The 22,842-nt window shown below is 44.7% G+C and overlaps 1 protein-coding gene across 2 annotated transcripts in view; it reads right to left on the bottom strand.

Moving 5' to 3' along the window:
- The window catches only part of SLC35F4 (solute carrier family 35 member F4), a 304,748-nt gene extending 286,742 nt beyond the window's left edge, over positions 1–18,006 (bottom strand). Inside the window, exons 1-2 of one of the 2 annotated variants that reach the window (XM_075330919.1) lie at positions 17,510–18,006; positions 12,827–13,285 (exon numbers count right to left, since the gene is read on the bottom strand). In XM_075330919.1, the coding sequence (XP_075187034.1) occupies positions 12,827–12,929 (103 nt within the window). In that variant the 5' untranslated portion in view covers positions 12,930–13,285; positions 17,510–18,006. The remainder of the gene's footprint in view (positions 1–12,826; positions 13,286–17,509) is intronic. The other variant, XM_075330921.1, reaches the window with a different exon arrangement.
- Between the last annotated feature and the right edge of the window lie 4,836 nt (positions 18,007–22,842).

Here is a 22,842-nt window from a genome sequence, read left to right as displayed (position 1 = left end):
AACAACTTTGGGAAGAAATCCCTCAGGAGAACATCCGCCGCCTCATCAGGAGCATGCCCAGGCATTGTATGGAGGTCATACAGGCACGTGGAGGCCACACACATTGCTGAGCCTCATTTCCTTTTTCTTGAGGCATTAACACTGAAGTTGCATCAGCCTGTAATTTGATTTTCCACTTTGAGTTTTGAGTATCATTCCAAATCCAGATATCCATTTTGATTTACTTTGATCATTTTTATATTTTATTGTTCTCAACGCATTCCACTATATAATGAATAAAGATTTGCAACTCGAATATTTCATTCATTGAGATCTACTGTTTTTCCCTGAAAATAAGCCCTAGCAGGACTTTTCAGCATTTTTGGTGTTGTAAGGCTTAAATATAAGCCCTACCCCGAAAACAAGCCCTAGTCGCTGTTCAATAATGAAGTGTCCATGCAGCTAAAAAAGATAAAGATACTGCAGGACACTTTATTATAGAAAGAAGATACCCCCAAAAGAGAGAAGAAAGAAGACAGAAAACCCCGCATTCATACTCACCAAATGCCAAACGGGAGGAGCTGCAGTGGAACGTACACACACACACACATCAGATCGCACACACACACACATCAGATCGCACACACACACACATCAGATCGCACACACACACATCAGATCACTCACACACACACATCAGATCGCGCACACACATCAGATCGTACACACATCAGATCACTCACACACACACATCAGATCGCACACACACACATCAGATCGCACACACACACATCAGATCGCACACACACACATCAGATCACTCACACACACACATCAGATCGGACACCCACACACATCAGATCACTCACCCACATGCTTCAGATCACACACACACACATCAGATCACTCACTCACACACTTCAAATCGCACACACACACTTCAGATCACTCATTCACACACTTCAAATCGCACACACACACATCAGATCACTCACTCACACACTTCAGATCGCACACCCACACACATCAGATCGCACACCCACACACATCAGATCGCATACCCACACAAATCAGATCGCACACCCACACACATCAGATCGCATACCCACACAAATCAGATCGCACACCCACACACATCAGATCGCATACCCACACACACACACTCACCACATCCGGTGATATTGATAGCGTGCGGTCAGCAGGGGAACTTGAGATGCAGTGCAGTGAAGCGCAAGGACCTGCAGTGAAATGCATCGATGCGTGTGTTTTCGTGCAATCTGATTTGTGTGAGTATCAACCACAAGCAGGGGAGGACCACGTGGAGCATACCTGCTGGGAGTGCCCACCAAAGATCGCAGGAGGACCTGGGAGCGATGAGATGTCCAGGCTCTGGTAAGTATGATTGTCCTGGAAAGGGGGGTCTACTTTTCTTACCCCAACCATGCTTACCTGAGAATAAGCCGTACCTTGAAAATAAAACCTAGCGCATTTTTTCGAGGCACAAAATAACACAAGACTGTGTCTTATGTTCAGAGAAACACAGTAGGATGTGATATTTTAGTGTTCCCTTTTTATTTCTTTGAGCAGTGTATATGGCCATAAAGGTAGATTATTCCTTTCTTGTACAGGTAATGGAAAGGAAGTCTACATAAATCTATGCTTGAGACATCAAGGTGCTCTATTTACTAATTTACAACAAATAAATAAGTATAAATATATTTTATGTGGGGAAAAAATGTAAGCAATCCTGAAAAGTCACTAGGTATAATCTCCATCAGGGATATATAGAAAAATATGATAAAATAAACCCAGGTACAAATAAAGTGTGACTAGGCTCACCTGAAATTCAATAAAGACAGGAGAGTGATTCACAGGAATCAAATGGCAAGTATAAAAAATTATATGACATAGAAAGTCATGAATGTGAATGTGATTAACATAAACTCACACACTACAATACAGTGCAAGTGCAAAGCAACATACATGAGAGTAATATTCAAACAAAATAGAAGAGGCATGAGTATAGAGTATAAAGTACGAGTGCATAGCAATAATGTAGCATACACATCGTGTAAGTTATGTACAGTTGAAACCAGAAGTTTCCATACACTATCTAAAAAGACACATCTGCATGTTTTTCCCTTCGCTCTCTATAAAGACACATCTGCATGTTTTTCTCACTATCTGACATGAAATCAGAATAAACCTTTCCCATTTTAGGTCAATTAGGAACCACAATTATTTTTATTTGCCAAATTCCAGAATAATGAGAGAGAGAACGTTTTGAGACATTTTTATTACTTTCTGCAAAGTCAAAAGTTTACATACATTTCATTAGTATTTGGCACCATTGCCCTTACACTGTATTAATTGGGTCAAATGTTTTGGATCTCCTTCAACAAGCTTGTCACAACATCTGAGCCATGTTTGTAGGTTGCCTTGCTCGCCCCGGCCTTTTCAGCTTTTCCCATAAATTTTCAATAGGATTGAGATCGGGGTTTGTGATGGCCACTCCAAAATATTGACTGTGTTATCCTTAAGCCGCATTGTAACCAGTTTGGCAGTATGCCTCGGGTTTTTGTCCATTTAGAAGACCCATTTCTGCCCAAGCTTTAAGTTCCCAGATAATTTCTTGAGATGTTGCTTCAGTATTGCCAAATAATCTTCTTTCCTCAGGATGTCATCTATTTTGTTACGTGCACCAGTCCCTTCTTCAGCAAAACACCCCCACAACATGATGCTGCCACCCCTTTGTTTCACAGTTGAGATGGTTTTCATAGGCTTCAAAGCTTCTCTCTTTTTCCTCCAAACGTAATAATGGTTATTCCATAATGACCATCGTTATGTTTTGAAGAAAAAAGGAGAAGCTTTGAAGCATAAGAAAATCATCCCAACTGTGAAACATGGGGGTGGCAGCATCATGTTGTGGGATTGTTTTTCTGCAGAAGGGACTGGTGCACTTCACAAACAGTTCAATTTTAGTTTCGTCAGACCACAGGACAGGTCTCCAAAAATTAAGGTCTTTGTTCCTGTGTGCATTTGTAAACATTAATCTGGCTTTTTTATGTTTCTTTTGGAGTAATGGCTTCTTCCTGGCAGAGTGGTCTTGCAGCCCATGCTGATTTCACTGTGGATAATGACACAATTTTACCAGTTTCCACCAGCATCTTCACAAGGTCTCTTGTTTTTGTTCTTGGGTTGATATGCACATGTCTGAGAAAAGCACATTCATCTCTGATACACAGAACCAGTCTCCTTCCTGAGCGGTACGAAGGCTGGACATTGCCATCTTGTTTGTACTTGTGTATAATTGTTTACACAGATGAACAAGGCACTTTCAGGTATCAGTAAATTGCACCCAAGGATGAACCAGACTTGTACAAGTCCACAATTCTCTTTCTAAGATGTTGGCTGATTTCTTTATTCTTTCCCCTGATGCTACACAAAGAAGCCATGTGTTTCAGGTGTGCATTAAAATACATCCACAGGTGTGTCTCTAATTAACTCAGATGTTGCCAATAAACCTATCAAAAGTTTCCAGAGGCATGACATCATCATATGGGTTGTCACATATTGTTTAAAGGCATAGTACTCAGTGTATGTAAACTTTTGACTTTGCAGAAAGTAATAAAAATGCCTTAAAACTTTCTCTCTCTCATTATTCTGGCATTTGTCACAGGTAAACAATTTTGGTTCCTAATTGACCTAAAATGGGAAAGGTTTATATTGATTTTATGTCAGATAGTGAGAAAAACCTGCAGATGTGACTATATAGAGAGCAGAGGGAAAAACCTGCAGATGTGTCTGTATAGAGAGCAGAGGGAAAAACCTGCAGATGTGTATTTTTAGATAGTGTATGTAAACGTCTGGTTTCAACTGTATATTCAAACAAAAATAAAAAAGCACTGGTGTTTCGCTAAACGGCTTCATCCGGGGCAGTTGTTATCAGCCTATTACTTGCACCTACTCTCTGTATTTATTTAATATACATTGCTCTTATGTATAATACACTATTGCTATATACATGCACTCTGTACTATATTTTTATGAATCTTATATATTGTTTGAATTTACAGTATGTTACTCTCATGTATGGTGTTGCTTTGCACTTGTACCTTGTATTATTTGGTCCGAAGGAGGGGAGAAGGAAGCCGGCGCTGATTGGACTCAGGGCTCACGTGACATCACAACCCCACATGAGCCTCGGCACCACAATCCCGGACACAGCTAGAAGGGCGCCGGAACGGGAGGTGAGTATAGGCTTTATTATTTTAAGTGGGAGAAACATGTGGAATCAGAAGGGGTTGTCCTAATAGTGGACAACACCTTTAAATAACTATATAAATAATATACTCCAACAGACATTTCTGATTTGTTGTAACTGTCTGTCATCGGAATACCCCCTCATTTTCAGTCACATGTGAGTTCTTGTATTCCAAGATTTTTGTTTTTTTAACTATTACCTCTCAATAACTCCATCTACGATTGTAGGCGCTTCATTGATAGAAATAGATCTAAAATCACAAAATTGCAAATTATAACTTAATGAAAAAAGTCACAAAAATAAAATCACCTTAAAAAATGTAAATAAAATAGAATAGAAATTATAGAAAAATGACTTGGAAGAAAATCACTGCTCAATGTTGGGAATTCATCAAGACATTTGTATCAGCTTTACTATGATCAAAAAGTCACAAATTTAGTTGCACATCATTTTTGGGGGAAAAAAGTCACCTTTTATGATTTAATGCTCTTGCTACTTTTGAAATTTGGGAAAGTGTTTATGGTTAGCATTGCAAATCTAAGTCAGTTTTTTTTTATTTGCAACCTTTAAGGCCGCTTTACACGCTGCGACATCGCTAGCGATCGCACCCACCCCCGTCGTTTGTGCGTCACGGGCAAATCGCTGCCCGTGACGAGCAATATCGGTAGTGCGCGTCACACAAACTTACCTTCCTAACGACGTCACTGTGGCCAGCAAACAACCTCTTTTCTAAGGGGGCGGTTCGTGGGGCGTCACAGCGAGGTCATACAGCAGGCCACCAATAGAAGCGGAGGGGCGGAGAGCAGCCGCATAAACGTCACTTCCACCTCGTTGCTGGAGGACACAGGTACGCTGTTGTTCATCGTTCCTGGGGTGTCACACGTAGCAATGTGTGCTGCCTCAGGAACGACGAACAACCTGCGTCCAGAACGAGCAACGATATTTTGAAAATGAACGACGTGTCAACAATTAACGATTTGGTGAGTATTTGGGATTGTTAGCGGTCGCTCGTAGGTGTCAGACGAAACGACATCACTAACAAGGCCGGATGTGCGTCACGAATTCCGTGACCCCAGCGACATCTCGTTAGCAATGTCGTTGCGTGTAACGGGGCCTTAAGTTGAACCAATGTTGTGACACATAATGTGTGTCTCTACATAAAGTGCATGTGCATCAAATATTTGACTAGGCAGAAAAAAAGCCACACTCAGCGCATACAGAGGGTCATATAAACGGTTAAAAGGCTGTAATAAGCCATATAAATCAGACCTTACCTATACTAGCCTATCAGAGTATCAGAAATCCCAAATCCCTGGCTATCCCTTAATAACGTTTGTCCCCCTGATGAAGCAAATCTAACCCAAAAGAAGCGAAACATACGTTGGGGTTCTGGCAGCCAAAGAGTTGGGTTTTCTATTACCTTGATCAGCTAGTATTGGTAAGGTTTGATTTATACAGCTTATTGCAGCCTTTTAACACTTTATATTACCCTCTGTATACACTGAGTGTGGCTTTTTTTTCTGCCTAGTCAAATATTTGATGCACATGCACTTTATGTAGAGACACACATTATGTATCACGACATTGGTTCAACTTAGTCCCCTCTATCATCATCTATACTATGCCGATCACCAATTAATATCCTTCTCTTTGGTTGTGTGGGTTTTTTTTATTAACTTGTCCATTTTTAATTACCTTTTTACATTTTTTTATATTATGTGTGTATTGTATTATTAAAATAAGGACATTAACTTTGCATTCAATACTCCTGGTTGTCCTATGTATCGCAATAATACGCAGTTTCTGCAATACTGCCGGTACACTTAGTTGTGCTGTCACCGGCAGTAAACAAAAATGGCGATTTTGGATTTTTGGCTCATTATAAAAGTATCAGGTAGTGTAAAAAGTGGATAAACATCTCTATATTGAAGTGCTAAATGTAAAGATGCAACACAGCCAAAAGCAAAACTTCCTCTCATGACAAAAACATTCCAATTTACTCCAATAACCTTTCCGATGATGAGTGCCATTGTAATGAGTAAAAGTTACCGTCACTCAAAATATACATACATCCAGTTTAACACTTCTCCTTCTGAGATTGTCTAACACTTCTCTGCATGTTTTAATATATTATATATTAGTCATAGATGACCCAGTTCATATAGGCTGCGCAATTCATGGCGGACCAGTCATTTCAATAGCTGCCAGGTGATTAGACAACCACTTTAATGGAAACCTGTCACATTGCACATGCTGTATGATCTGTGAACACCATGGTATAGATAAGGAGAAGCTGAGCAGAATGACATATGGGTTTGTGGGAAAGATTCTGTGCACACACAAAGCTGCCAATCAGTGGTGTGAGCGGGAATATACAGAAAACAGGTAGAACTGCAATAGAGAAAAAAGGGATTTTATCAAAACTGCAGCAAGCAGCCCAGTAAGTGACACATCACTGGAATCAGAGTCTCAGCCGCTACATCATGCTCCCCTCAAATTGGCTAGTAAAACCTGCTGACCGATTCCCTTTCAATCTAAACATGCTCATTTTTCACACTAACTTTTCAAAAGAATTTTTATGCGCAGAAATGATGTACAACTAAAGTTGCCCCATTTTGATACAAAAAAAAGGTACAGGATTGTCAATAAATTTGCCATATAGTGGACATACAGTTGAAACCAGACCAATACATACACTATCTAAAAAGACACATCTGCATGTTTTTCTCACTATCTGACATGAAATCAGAATAAACCTTTCCTATTTTAGGTCAAAATTATTTATATCTGCCAAATACTAGAATAATGAGAGAGAGAATGTTAAAAGGCATTTTTATTACTTTCTGCAAAGTCAAATGTTTACATACACTATGCCTTTAAACAATATGGGACAGCTCATATGATGATGTCATGTCTTTGGAAGCTTCTGATAGGTTTATTGGCAACATCTGAGTTAATTAGAGGCACACCTGTGGATGTATTTTATTGCACACCTGAAACACACTGCTTCTTTTTGTAGCATCATGGGAAAGTCAAAAGAAATCAGCCAAGATCTCAGGAAGAGAATTGTGGACTTGCACAAGTCTGGTTCATCCTTAGGTGCAATTTCCAGATACCTGAAAGTGCCTCGTTCATCTGTACAAACAATAATACGCAAGTACAAACAAGATGGGAATGTCCAGCCATCATACTGCTCAGGAAGGAGACAGGTTCTGTGTACCAGAGATGAACATGCTTAGGTCAGACATGTGCATAGCAACCCAAGAACAAAAGCAAACAACCTTGTGAAGATGCTGGTGGAAGCTGGTAAGATTGTGTCATTATCCACAGTGAAACGAGTACTGTATCAACATGAGCTGAAAGGCCACTTTGCCAGGAAAAATCCATTACTCCAAAAAAAAACATAAAAAGCCAGATTAATGTTTGCAAATGCACACAGGAACACAGACCTTAATCTTTGGAGATGTCCTGTGGTCTGACAAAACTAAAATTGAATTGTTTGGCCATAATGACCATAGTTAAGTTTGGAGGAAAAAGGGAGAAGCTTTGAAGCCTAAGAACACCATCCCAACTGTGAAACACAGGAGTGACAGAATCCATGTTGTGGGGTTGTTTTGCTGCAGGAGGGACTGGTGCAGTTCACAAAATAGATGGCATCATGAGGAAAGAAGATTATGCGGCAATACTGAAGCAACATCTCAAGACATCAGCAAGGAACATAAAGTTTGGGTCTTCCAAATGGACAATGACCCGAAGCATAAATGCCAAACTGGTTACAAAGTGGCTTAAGGACAACAAAGTCAATGTTTTGGAACTCAATCCTACTGAAGAGTTCTGGGCAAAGCTGAAGAGATAAGTGCGAGCGGCGACCTACAAACATGGCTCAGTTACAGGCCCAAATTCCTACCAACTATTGTGAGAAGCTTGTGGAAGGAGATCCAAAACATTTGACTCAAGTCTAAAGGATACTTTGCACACTACGACATCGCAGGCGCGATGTTGGTGGGGTCAAATCGAAAGTGACGCACATGTGGCGTCGCTGTCGACATCGGAGTATGTGAATCCTTCTTACTACGATTAACGAGCGCAAAAGCGTCGAAATCGTATGATCGGTGTAGCGTCGGTCATTTCCATAATTTCGGAAGGACCGATGTTACGATGTTGTTCCTCGTTCCTGCGGCAGCACACATCGCTGTGTGTGAAGCCGCAGGAGCAAGGAACATCACCTTACCTGCGTCCCGGCTGCAATGAGGAAGGAAGGAGGTGGGTGGGATGTTTACGTCCCGCTCATCTCCGCCCCCCTGCTTCTATTGGCCGCCTGCCGTGTGACATCGCTGTGACGCCACACGACCCGCCCCCTTAGGCCAGAGCGACGTCGCAGGGCAGGTAAGTACATGTGAAGCTGCCGTAGCGATAATTTTCGCTACGTATCACAAGATATCACAGCTGCGACGGGGGCAGGGACTATCGCGCTCGGCATCGTTACCATCTGCTTGCGATGTCGTAGTGTGCAAAGTACTCCATACAGTTTAAGGGCAATGGTACCAAACACTAATGAATTAGATGGAACCTTTTGACTTTGCATAAAGTAATAAAAATGCCTTTCATTATTCTGTCATTTGGTAAATATAAATAAGTTAGGTTCCTAATTGACCTAAAATGGGAAAGGTTTATTATGATTTCTTGTCAGATAGTGAGAACAACCTGCAGATGTGTCTTTATAAAGAGCGGAGGGAAAAACCTGCAGATGTGTCTTTAAAAAGAGCGGAGGGAAAAACCTGCAGATGTGTCTTTATAGAGAGCGGAGGGAAAAACCTGCAGTTTTGTCTTTATAGAGAGTGGAGGGAAAAACCTGCAGATGTGTCTTTATAGAGAGCGGAGGGAAAAACCTGCAGATGTGTCTTTATAGAGAGCGGAGGGAAAAACCTGCAGATGTGTCTGTATAGAGAACGGAGGGAAAAACCTGCAGATGTGTCTTTATAGAGAGTGGAGGGAAACTTCTGGTTTCAACTGTATATAGCCCTGCTATGGATGTTTACTGTTGCTATGCATTATAGTAAATGATTAATTACAATATTTCCAAGCAAACTTCATCTTTATATTGTTCCGAATTAGGCATAAAGTTAATTACACATTATAAAATGTTGCGTTATTCACTTATGAAATTGCATTTCTTTATACCTTAGGATCAACCTTCACTTTAAACATCACTTTCTCTATATGAACTGATAACAGTAATTTAAAAAAAAAAAAGTTAATTAGCAACTCCACCGAATGTTTAATTATGTAACGAGCCAATTATCCTGAACCCACAATTAACTACATATACTTCAAGTATGCTAAGACAGTTTGTTCATTTTGGCGTACAACTTTCATATCCATTAGTAAATGTAAGGAAAGATGCTCTCTGGAAGAGGCTGCTATAAATACTTGTGATCTGTCGTTTCCTAGACTTAGAACTCACAACATTGTCTGATTTTCCAACTCGGAATGTTACTTTCTAAATCTTAAAGGAACACGTCACAAAACTGATGCTGTGTTAATTCTCATGCAAGGTCTGAAGAAATCATGTAAGACGTTAATAACTTTGCTGCTTTTGACTCAAGAAATTTTACCTCTAACCCATCATATTAGCTTTTCCTGCAGTATTTCTTTCAATCATATGTAGAGGGATCTGTCATGATAACTATGGGATATCAGAAATCGGGGCTCCTACGCTGAACCTTAAGCTAGGGGGCCCCAAGCTATCCCTAATCTCAGGGATACTCCTGATGGTGGAGAGGCCTGAGTCTCCTTCCTGGCCATGTTCCTGATCAATCCTGATCAGATATCCCCTCCCCCAGGGAGGGACAGGGCAGGAGTGAGATGAAACCCACAGAAATAGACAGAAAGGGTAAACCAAAACGCTGTCACTCAGCACACAAATATACACACACACACACATATAAGACAATAAGAGATAAGGAGGGAAAGCAACAAGACAACATGGGTAAACTCCACAGCTGCTCCAAGCAAAAAGCAACACTTTCACCATAAAATCTGTTACGCCAAACCTCACAGACCAACACACAATAGACTATAGCTGGCATGGGTAGAAGATTTCATCCAGCATAAATAGGAGGGGAGCAGATGGGATTAGGTACCCCACCACATGTGATCAAAGGTGCATATCAAGCAGACTACCAGAAATTAACTCCCTCTAGCCTGCCTATGAATCAGCACACAGCAGGTTGATGCCTGAGTCTGCGTGTGCTGACCCCAGGCACCAGAGAAACCATCAGGCAGAGTGTCAGAATCTGCAATGTGAACAGAGCCCAACGACGCCATGACAGTCGGCGAAGTTTGTGCAAAACTCCATGTGATAGGATCATTCACCATCAGCAATACCTTCTTATATTTAGAGATAATGGCTGTACCGTGCCGGTTACTACTAGGACAACTGGCAAAAGAAGCAAAGTAGCTTATGCAGATGAGCAAATTATGGCTTCATTCTTCCTCCATATTTGTACAGTGCCATAATATCATGTCCTTAGACTTCCACTGAGCCGAATTGTTCATCTGTATACCATTGATTTCACACAAATGTCTTTTCAAAGAGATTGAAATCAGACACAAATTATTACATGTTCCATTAAATTACAGAATCTTTTTTAACATTTGTATTATGATTATTGTTAACCCCTTTCATAACTGACCTACATTCACAAGAATTTGATTGATCATCGATTGTCTATGGGACTGCTGGAAGTAACAAAGCGCTCTACTTGCCTATGTCCAGCAGTCACATAGACAATGAATATACTAATAAACCAAGGCAAGACCCCATTCATAGCATCGACAGGGGTCCCAGCAGTGGGACCACTGGTGAACACAGACAGAAAAGGGCCCCAGTGCAAAAACAGTATATGAGCCCCTTTCAGTCTAATAACATATCAAAATTTACAATTTTTCCTCCTTTGGAGGTAGAAATGGGCCCGGTTAGCTCTTGGGTGCACCAATGATATGTCCGCCCCTGATTGGGACCCCAAGCAATCAGAAACATATCATCTATTCCCATGAAAGGTCATAATTTGCTGATTTGGGTAACCTTATAAGCAAAAAGCATTTTTGGAATGTTTTTAATTGATTCATTAAAGTGCAATTTGTTTTTTTAACTTTTCTGTTGATATCGACACATGATGTAAACCTATACAGGACAGGTTATATTTTTTAATAGTAGACTTTGGGGTGTCTATTAACTCATTAGTTTTTCTTTCACGTTTTCTTTTTTTTTTTAAGTTGTTCCTTGTAAGGTTTACACTCGCTACTTCAGCATTTAAGGGGTTAATCTGGATCAGCGTTCGCTCCGATCCCACCCAGTGTAGTAGGAGGCCCCGCACTGTGGATGGAGCTTTGGATGAGCCATCCCCCACAACGTAAGTGGGCGTCAAGATACGGGAAGTCTCTCTAGACCACAACATACAGACACATCATTTTGAATGGGGTTAAAAGTTATTTCTAGATACATTGTCTCATTTCTGACGTTACAATGATTAAAGGAAAGGAAAAACAAAAAACTATAGATGTGATAAAGATACAATATCCAAATCTGCTGAAGTTGTTAGCGTAATGGGTTGTCACATTATATAGTCATGGAGATGGATGGATGGATGGATGGAAGGATGGAAGGAAGGATAGAAGGATAGATGGATGGATAGAAGGATAGATGGATGGATGGATGGATGGATAGAAGGATAGATAGATAGATAGATGGATGGATACCAGTATAGAGGGATGGATAGATGGATGGATGGATGGATACCAGTATAGATGGATGGATAGATGGATGGATAGATGGATGGATAGATAGAAGAATAGATAGATGGATGGATACCAGTATAGAAGGATGGATAGATGGATGGATGGATAGAAGGATAGATAGATGGATGTCAGTATAGAAGGATGGATAGATGGATGGATGGATGGATGGATGGATGGATGGATGGATAGATGGATGGATACCAGTATAGATGGATGGATAGATGGATGGATGGATGGATAGACAGATAGATATTAGATAGATAGAATTCTCTTACTTGAGTCTACAATATATAGGTATGAGATCCAATACTAATACATTAGAGTCTTGGGTAATCTACGGTGGAACTACAATCTGTTAGGAAGGTGTTCAATACATGGGAGATGCTTTAAGAACATTTATTCATGGTTCTGCCAATAATCCCCCAACCTTTACTTAAAGGTTTTCTGCAATTTGTCACCGTCTTACATTATTTATTCCAGATTCTGAATGCCAATGTTGTGCAGTGCCTTAGACCTCATGCAATAAACAACTAACTGCATGCACCTCAGGAGGTCTAACAATTCTCCTTACAAACCCAAACATCACACTTTGCCTGCATTAATCATCTGCCACAACCAGGCATGTATCATGCAGTGCATACACACTTCCGGAATGCCATAGTATGCCTATTAATATATCACCCATACACCTCCATCTGTTGGCTTGTGTACATGCACTGCAATGATCTAGAAAAGCTCAAGGTAGATGTCAGACACATTAAGGAATTTGGGTAATAATCTTACGTTTCTGGCTGGAGTAACCTGGGTAATAACCATAATATCCGGTGATCCTTAAGATTCTATCTTCTATGGTTGCCACACCATTGGGGGCTGCTTTGACATCCATAAAGGTTGAAGGAATTGCAGTGATGTGTTGGTTGAAATGTTCCTTAGAGAGTTCTGTCTGCTTCAGTCTCTAATGTTAAGGCTCTTTTATGGGATGGTCCCTAGTGCCACCCAGAGTCCTGGAGAATACTTGTGCTGCGATGTTCTGAAATATTACTGTATGGTGAGCCTCTTGCAAGCCAATGTGCTGATGTCACAGTCCAAGGCACTGTAATGTGAGACACCTCGCTGATGTCAAATGTAGGTGCTGCCAAAGTGATGAACCAGTAGTGCTCGTGATTGACAGTAGTGCTATTGTTCAGAACTGCACTGTTACCACAGATGCTGCACCGCTGTGTATTCACATCAAGCCCAGGGCTGAAACATAAAAAAATAGTGATCCACACTTAATCCAATACTAGTCAAAGGTCCTGATACACATTTATACTGACACTAGTGACATGGTGATCCACGAATATACGAACACATTGCTTCTTTTCTCAGATGTTAATTTAAAATTATACTAATCATATTTATCCTGATCACTAGTACTGGTGTCCAAGGTGCTGATCACTCTTTATCATGATCACTACGGCTGCTGTCCAGGGTGCTGATCCCACTCATAATAGTGCTGCTGTCCAAGGTGCTGATCACTAGTGCTGCTGTCCCTGGTACTGATTACACTCATCCTGATAACAAGTGCTGCTGACCACACTTACACTGATCACTAATGCTGCAGTCCCGGGTGCTGATCACACTTACACTGATCACTAGTGCTGCAGTCCCGGGTGCTGACCACACTTACACTGATCACTAGTGCTGCAGTCCCGGGTGCTGACCACACTTACACTGATCACTAGTGCTGCAGTCCCGGGTGCTGATCACACTTACACTGATCACTAGTGCTGCAGTCCCGGGTGCTGACCACACTTACACTGATCACTAGTGCTGCAGTCCCGGGTGCTGACCACACTTACACTGAGCACTAGTGCTGCAGTCCCGGGTGCTGACCACACTTACACTGATCACTAGTGCTGCAGTCCCGGGTGCTGATCACACTTACACTGATCACTAGTGCTGCAGTCCCGGGTGCTGACCACACTTACACTGATCACTAGTGCTGCAGTCCTGTGTGCTGACCACACTTACACTGATCACTAGTGCTGCAGTCCCGGGTGCTGACCACACTTACACTGAGCACTAGTGCTGCAGTCCCGGGTGCTGACCACACTTACACTGATCACTAGTGCTGCAGTCCCGGGTGCTGATCACACTTACACTGATCACTAGTGCTGCAGTCCCGGGTGCTGACCACACTTACACTGATCACTAGTGCTGCAGTCCCGGGTGCTGACCACACTTACACTGAGCACTAGTGCTGCAGTCCCGGGTGCTGACCACACTTACACTGATCACTAGTGCTGCAGTCCCGGGTGCTGATCACACTTACACTGATCACTAGTGCTGCAGTCCTGGGTGCTGACCACACTTACACTGATCACTAGTGCTGCAGTCCCGGGTGCTGACCACACTTACACTGATCACTAGTGCTGCAGTCCCGGGTGCTGACCACACTTACACTGAGCACTAGTGCTGCAGTCCCGGGTGCTGACCACACTTACACTGATCACTAGTGCTGCAGTCCCGGGTGCTGACCACACTTACACTGATCACAAGTGCTGCAGTCCCGGGTGCTGATCACACTTACACTGATCACTAGTGCTGCAGTCCTGGGTGCTGACCACACTTACACTGATCACTAGTGCTGCAGTCCCGGGTGCTGACCACACTTACACTGATCACAAGTGCTGCAGTCCCGGGTGCTGATCACACCTACACTGATCACTAGTGCTGCAGTCCCGGGTGCTGATCACACTTACACTGATCACTAGTGCTGCAGTCCTGGGTGCTGACCACACTTACACTGATCACTAGTGCTGCAGTCCCGGGTGCTGACCACACTTACACTGATCACAAGTGCTGCAGTCCCGGGTGCTGACCACACTTACACTGATCACAAGTGCTGCAGTCCCGGGTGCTGACCACACTTACACTGATCACTAGTGCTGCTGTCGAGGGTGCTGATCACACTTACACTGATCACTAGTGCTGCAGTCCCGGGTGCTGATCACACACTGTCCTAGGTGCAGATGACAGTCATCCTGATCCTGATCACTAGTGCTCCTGTCCCAGGTGCTGACTACACTTGAACTGATCACTAGTCCTGCTGTCATGGATGCTAATTACACCCATCCTGGTCACTAGTACTGCTGTCCCAAGTGCTAAGCACAGCCATCCTGATCACTAGTCCTGCTGTCCTAGGTGCTGATCACACTCACACTGATCAGTAGTCCTAGTTGTTGATCACACTCACACTGATCACTAGTCCTGCTATCCTAGGTGCTGACCCCATTCACACTGATCACTAGTCTTGCTGTCCTAGGTGATGATCACACTCACACTGATCACTTGTCCTGCTATCCTAGGTGGTGACCACAATCACACTGATCACTTGTCCTGCTATCCTAGGTGCTGACCATACTCGCACTGATCACTAGTCCTGCTGTCCTAGGTGCAGATCACACACTGATCACTAGTCCTGCTGTCTTGGGTGCTGACCACCAATCACACTGATCACTAGTCCTGCTGTCCTAGGTGCTGACCACACTCTCACACTGATCACTAGTCCTGCAGTCTTGGGTGCTGACCACAATCATATTAATCACTAGTCCTGCTGTCCTAGGTGCTGACCACACTCACACTGATCCCTAGTCCTGCTGTCTTGGGTGCTGACCACACTCACACTGATCACTAGTCCTGCTGTCCTAGGTGCTGACCACACTCACACTGATCACTAGTCCTGCTGTCCTAGGTGCTGACCACACTCACACTGATCACTAGTCCTACTGTCCTAGGTGCTGACCACACTCACACTGATCACTAGTCCTGTGGCCTAGGTGCTGACCACACTCACACTGATCACTACTCCTGTGGCCTAGGTGCTGACCACACTCACACTGATCACTAGTCCTGCTGTCCTAGATGCTGACCACACTCACACTGATCACTGGTCCTGCTGTCCTAGATGCTGACCACACTCACACTGATCACTAGTCCTGCTGTCTTGGGTGCTGACCACAATCACATTGATCACTAGTCTTGCTGTCCTAGATGCTGACCACACTCACACTGATCACTAGTCCTGCTGTCCTAGGTGCTGACCACACTCACATTGATCATTAGTCCTGCTGTCCTAGGTGCTGACCACACTCACACTGATCACTAATCCTGCTGTCCTAGGTGCTGACCACACTCACACTGATCACTAGTCCTGCAGCCTAGGTGCTGACCACACTCACACTGATCACTAATCCTGCTGTCCTAGGTGCTGACCACACTCACACTGATCACTAGTCCTGCAGCCTAGGTGCTGACCACACTCACACTGATCACTAGTCCTGCTGTCCTAGGTGCTGACAACACTCACATTGATCACTAGTCCTGCTGTCCTAGGTGCTGACCACACTCACACTGATCACTAGTCCTGCTGTCCTAGGTGCTGACCACACTCACATTGATCACTGGTCCTGCTGTCCTAGGTGCTGATAACACTCACACTGATCACTACTCCTGCTGTCCTAGGTGCTGACCACACTCACACTGATCACTAGTCCTGCAGTCTAGGTGCTGACCACACTCACACTGATCACTAGTCCTGCAGCCTAGGTGCTGACCACACTCACACTGATCACTAGTCCTGCTGTCCTAGGTGCTGACCACACTCACATTGATCACTAGTCCTGCTGTCCTAGGTGCTGACCACACTCACATTGATCACTGGTCCTGCTGTCCTAGGTGCTGATAACACTCACACTGATCACTAGTCCTGCAGCCTAGGTGCTGACCACACTCACACTGATCACTGGTCCTGCTGTCCTAGGTGCTGATAACACTCACACTGATCACTAGTCCTGCTGTCCTAGGTGCTGACCACACTCACACTGATTACTAGTCCAGCTGTCCTAGGTGCTGACCACACTCACACTGATTACTAGTCCAGCTGTCCTAGGTGCTGACCACACTCACACTGATCACTAGTCCTGCTGTCTTGGGTGCTGACCACACTCACATTGATCACTAGTCCTGCTGTCCTAGGTGCTGACCACACTCACACTGATCACTAGTCCTGCTGTCCTAGGTGCTGACCACACTCACACTGATCACTAGTCCTGCTGTCCTAGGTGCTGACCACACTCACACTGATCACTAGTCCTGCTGTCCTTGGTGCTGACCACACTCACACTGATCACTAGTCCTGCTGTCTTGGGTGCTGACCACACTCACATTGATCACTAGTCCTGCTGTCCTAGGTGCTGACCACACTCACACTGATCACTAGTCCTGCTGTCCTAGGTGCTGACCACAGTAACACTGATCACTAGTCCAGCTGTCCTAGGTGCTGACCACAGTAACACTGATCACTAGTCCTGCTGTCCTAGGTGCTGACCACACTCACACTGATCACTAGTCCAGCTGTCCTAGGTGCTGACCACACTCACACTGATCACTAGTCCTGCTGTCCTAGGTGCTGATAACACTCACACTGATCACTGGTGATTATCCCCGATGTGTTGGCTTGCACTTGCTCTCGGAGTTGCTGTGATTTCCAGGCTGCTGCGCTCCTGTGGCTCTCCAGCGCTGCTATCCCAGGTGCTGAAGCTCTCGGAGGTCCCAGCCTGCTGCGCTCCGACCCGTCAATCCCATGTGCTGCTGTCCAAGGTGCTGAATGTGTCTGGCGCTTGCAAAAAATGGAAGGGTCCCGAGTGACAAATGCTCGGAGCAGCTGCTCCCCGTGCTGACTCCAGTCTCCTGGCCTCTGATAGTGCTGATGCTGCTGCAGCGCCCCCTCACATCTGCCCCCCTCTCTGTGACGGTCCAAGTTGTCTCGTGAATGGAATATTTCAGCTGTTTGCAGGCTCAGCTTTGCAGCAGCTCTGCGCTTCTGCTCTGCTATCCTTGCGGCTTGGCTGCTCCAGCAGTGCTGCTCTCTGTGCTTCCTATGCCAGCCGGCCTCTGTCATCCAGGAGCGCACAACTTCTGCCTGCAGATTTGTGAACGCGCCGCTAGAGGGCGCTGCGGTAAAATCATTGAATTGCATTGGGGATGGCATGCACGAAGCCTTTCCCTACCACATAGTCTGACAATTTACTGCTTCAGCATTATTGTATCAAGATATCAAACTACAGCTTGTATTTCTCCAGAATGACTAGAATAAATTAGAGGAATATTGAAATGTAACACTACGTGTCACTTTACAATATGATGACAATATAATATAATCAAATATAATTTGATTTATATTGGAATTAAAGGGATCGTATGTATAGGAGTCTCCACTGATCATACCTTTCCAAATAGAGGAGGATAATGCATTCATCACCCTTTCATACTTCTTGTAAGAGAGACGTTTGGCGTGATGTCGACTTGTGGTCAAGGAACTTTAATGGCATATCCACAGGATAGCTCCGGAACCACATTTGTCTAAAAATTCCAATCCAATTGCATTTCACGGTCAGGTGGCAGTGCATGCACAGTCTGATGGGCCCCATTGCCAAACTTGTGATACTGTGAAGACATAGGAGTTCGTGCCTCCATGTAACAATGTTCCCCATCTTGTAATAATGTCCCTGATCCTAATTCCTTCCTGTAATAATGTCCCTGACCCCTTATCTGTAATAATGTCCCTGACCCTGGCCCCTTTCTGTAATTATGTCCCTGACCCTGGCCCCTTTCTGTAATTATGTCCCTGACCCTGGCCCCTTTCTGTAATTATGTCCCTGACCCTGGCCCCTTTCTGTAATTATGCCCCTGATCCTGGCCCCTTTCTGTAATAAAGTCCCTGACCCTGGCCCCTTCCTGTAATAACGTCCCTGATCCTGGCCCTGTAATAATGTCCCTGATCCTGACCCCTTTCTGTAATAATGTCCCTGACCCTGGCCCCTTTCTGTAATTATGTCCCTGACCCTGGCCCCTTTCTGTAATTATGTCCCTGACCCTGGCCCCTTTCTGTAATTATGTCCCTGACCCTGGCCCCTTTCTGTAATTATGCCCCTGATCCTGGCCCCTTTCTGTAATTATGTCCCTGATCCTGGCCCCTTTCTGTAATTATGTCCCTGACCCTGGCCCCTTCCTGTAATAACGTCCCTGACCCTGGCCCCTTCCTGTAATAACGTCCCTGATCCTGGCCCTGTAATAATGTCCCTGATCCTGGCCCCTTTCTGTAATAATGTCCCTGACCCTGGCCCCTTTCTGTAATTATGTCCCTGACCCTGGCCCCTTTCTGTAATAATGTCCCTGACCCTGGCCCCTTTCTGTAATTATGTCCCTGACCCTGGCCCCTTTCTGTAATTATGTCCCTGACCCTGGCCCCTTTCTGTAATTATGCCCCTGATCCTGGCCCCTTTCTGTAATTATGTCCCTGATCCTGGCCCCTTTCTGTAATTATGTCCCTGACCCTGGCCCCTTTCTGTAATTATGTCCCTGACCCTGGCCCCTTTCTGTAATTATGCCCCTGATCCTGGCCCCTTTCTGTAATTATGTCCCTGATCCTGGCCCCTTTCTGTAATTATGTCCCTGACCCTGGCCCCTTTCTGTAATTATGTCCCTGACCCTGGCCCCTTTCTGTAATTATGCCCCTGATCCTGGCCCCTTTCTGTAATTATGTCCCTGACCCTGGCCCCTTCCTGTAATAACGTCCCTGATCCTGGCCCAGTAATAATGTCCCTGATCCTGACCCCTTTCTGTAATAATGTCCCTGATCCTGATCCCTTCCTATAATAATGTTCCTGACCCTGGCCCCTTCCTGTAATAATGTCCCTGATCCTGGCCCTGTAATAATGTCCCTGATCCTGGCCCCTTTCTGTAATAATGTCCCTGACCCTGGCCCCTTTCTGTAATAATGTCCCTGACCCTGGCCCCTTCCTGTAATAATGTCCCTGATCCTGGCCCCTTTCTGTAATAATGTCCCTGATCCTGGCCTCTTTCTGTAATTATGTCCCTGATCCTGGCCCTGTAATAATGTCCCTGATCCTGGCCCCTTTCTGTAATAATGTCCCTGACCCTGGCCCCTTTCTGTAATAATGTCCCTGACCCTGGCCCCTTCCTGTAATAATGTCCCTGATCCTGGCCCCTTTCTGTAATAATGTCCCTGATCCTGGCCTCTTTCTGTAATTATGTCCCTGATCCTGGCCCCTCTCTGTAATTATGTCCCTGATCCTGGCCCCTTTCTGTAATTATGTCCCTGATCCTGGCCCCTTTCTGTAATTATGTCCCTGATCCTGGCCCCTTTTTGTAATTATGTCCCTGATCCTGGTCCCTTACTGTAATTATGTCCCTGATCCTGGTCCCTTCCTGTAATAATGTCTCGGATCCTAGCCCCTTTCTGTAATAATGTCCCTGACCCTGGCCCCTTCCTTTAATAACGTCCCTGATCCTGGTCCCTTTCTGTAATAATGTCCCTGATCCTGGCCTCTTTCTGTAATTATGTCCCTGATCCTGGCCCCTCTCTGTAATTATGTCCCTGATCCTGGCCCCTTTCTGTAATTATGTCCCTGATCCTGGCCCCTTTCTGTAATTATGTCCCTGATCCTGGCCCCTTTCTGTAATTATGTCCCTGATCCTGGTCCCTTACTGTAATTATGTCCCTGATCCTGGTCCCTTCCTGTAATAATGTCTCGGATCCTAGCCCCTTTCTGTAATAATGTCCCTGACCCTGGCCCCTTCCTGTAATAACGTCCCTGATCCTGGTCCCTTTCTGTAATAATGTCCCTCATCCTGGCCCCTTTCTGTAATTATGTCCCTGATCCTGGCCCCTTTCTGTAATTATGTCCCTGATCCTGGCCCCTTTCTGTAATTATGTCCCTGATCCTGGCCTCTTTCTGTAATTATGTCCCTGATCCTGGCCCCTTACTGTAATTATGTCCCTGACCCTGGCCCCTTTCTGTAATTATGTCCCTGACCCTGGCCCCTTTCTGTAATTATGCCCCTGATCCTGGCCCCTTTCTGTAATTATGTCCCTGATCCTGGCCCCTTTCTGTAATTATGTCCCTGACCCTGGCCCCTTTCTGTAATTATGTCCCTGACCCTGGCCCCTTTCTGTAATTATGCCCCTGATCCTGGCCCCTTTCTGTAATTATGTCCCTGACCTTGGCCCCTTCCTGTAATAACGTCCCTGATCCTGGCCCAGTAATAATGTCCCTGATCCTGACCCCTTTCTGTAATAATGTCCCTGATCCTGATCCCTTCCTATAATAATGTTCCTGACCCTGGCCCCTTCCTGTAATAATGTCCCTGATCCTGGCCCTGTAATAATGTCCCTGATCCTGGCCCCTTTCTGTAATAATGTCCCTGACCCTGGCCCCTTTCTGTAATAATGTCCCTGACCCTGGCCCCTTCCTGTAATAATGTCCCTGATCCTGGCCTCTTTCTGTAATTATGTCCCTGATCCTGGCCCTGTAATAATGTCCCTGATCCTGGCCCCTTTCTGTAATAATGTCCCTGACCCTGGCCCCTTTCTGTAATAATGTCCCTGACCCTGGCCCCTTCCTGTAATAATGTCCCTGATCCTGGCCCCTTTCTGTAATAATGTCCCTGATCCTGGCCTCTTTCTGTAATTATGTCCCTGATCCTGGCCCCTCTCTGTAATTATGTCCCTGATCCTGGCCCCTTTCTGTAATTATGTCCCTGATCCTGGCCCCTTTCTGTAATTATGTCCCTGATCCTGGCCCCTTTCTGTAATTATGTCCCTGATCCTGGTCCCTTACTGTAATTATGTCCCTGATCCTGGTCCCTTCCTGTAATAATGTCTCGGATCCTAGCCCCTTTCTGTAATAATGTCCCTGACCCTGGCCCCTTCCTTTAATAACGTCCCTGATCCTGGTCCCTTTCTGTAATAATGTCCCTGATCCTGGCCTCTTTCTGTAATTATGTCCCTGATCCTGGCCCCTCTCTGTAATTATGTCCCTGATCCTGGACCCTTTCTGTAATTATGTCCCTGATCCTGGCCCCTTTCTGTAATTATGTCCCTGATCCTGGTCCCTTACTGTAATTATGTCCCTGATCCTGGTCCCTTCCTGTAATAATGTCTCGGATCCTAGCCCCTTTCTGTAATAATGTCCCTGACCCTGGCCCCTTCCTGTAATAACGTCCCTGATCCTGGTCCCTTTCTGTAATAATGTCCCTCATCCTGGCCCCTTTCTGTAATTATGTCCCTGATCCTGGCCCCTTTCTGTAATTATGTCCCTGATCCTGGCCCCTTTCTGTAATTATGTCCCTGATCCTGGCCTCTTTCTGTAATTATGTCCCTGATCCTGGCCCCTTACTGTAATTATGTCACTGATCCTGGCCCCTTACTGTAATTATGTCTCTGATCCTGGCCCCTTACTGTAATTAAGTCCCTGATCCTGGCCCCTTCCTGTAATTAGGTCCCTGATCCTGGCCCTTCCTGTAATAATATCCCTGATTCTGTTCCCTCCCAGTAATATTGTTGCCATTCTGATATAATGTCTTCATCTTGGGCCCTTTACTGGTATAAGATCATCCATCCTGGACCTTTTTCTAGTATAATTTCCCGTATGCTTGCCCCTTTCCAGTAATAATGTTGCCATCCTGGTCTAACGTCTTCATCCTGGGCCCTTTCCAGATATATACTCCATCCTGGGCCTTTTCATAGTATAATTTCTCCCATGCTGACCACCTTCCCGTAATAATGTTGCCATCCTTTTATAATGTCCTCCAACCTGGGCCCCTTTCTGGTATAATGTCTCCTCTCTACATTCTCTTCTATAACTAGCTGCTAACTTCAGTGAGCAAGTGGCGGGCAGCGCAAGATGTAACGGACATGCACCAACCATGACTAACATGCCAATGTCAGCTGC

Source organism: Anomaloglossus baeobatrachus, chromosome 12, assembly GCF_048569485.1.
Source record: "Anomaloglossus baeobatrachus isolate aAnoBae1 chromosome 12, aAnoBae1.hap1, whole genome shotgun sequence".
NCBI lineage: Eukaryota > Metazoa > Chordata > Amphibia > Anura > Aromobatidae > Anomaloglossus > Anomaloglossus baeobatrachus.
This window is presented reverse-complemented; position numbering and strand designations above follow the sequence as displayed.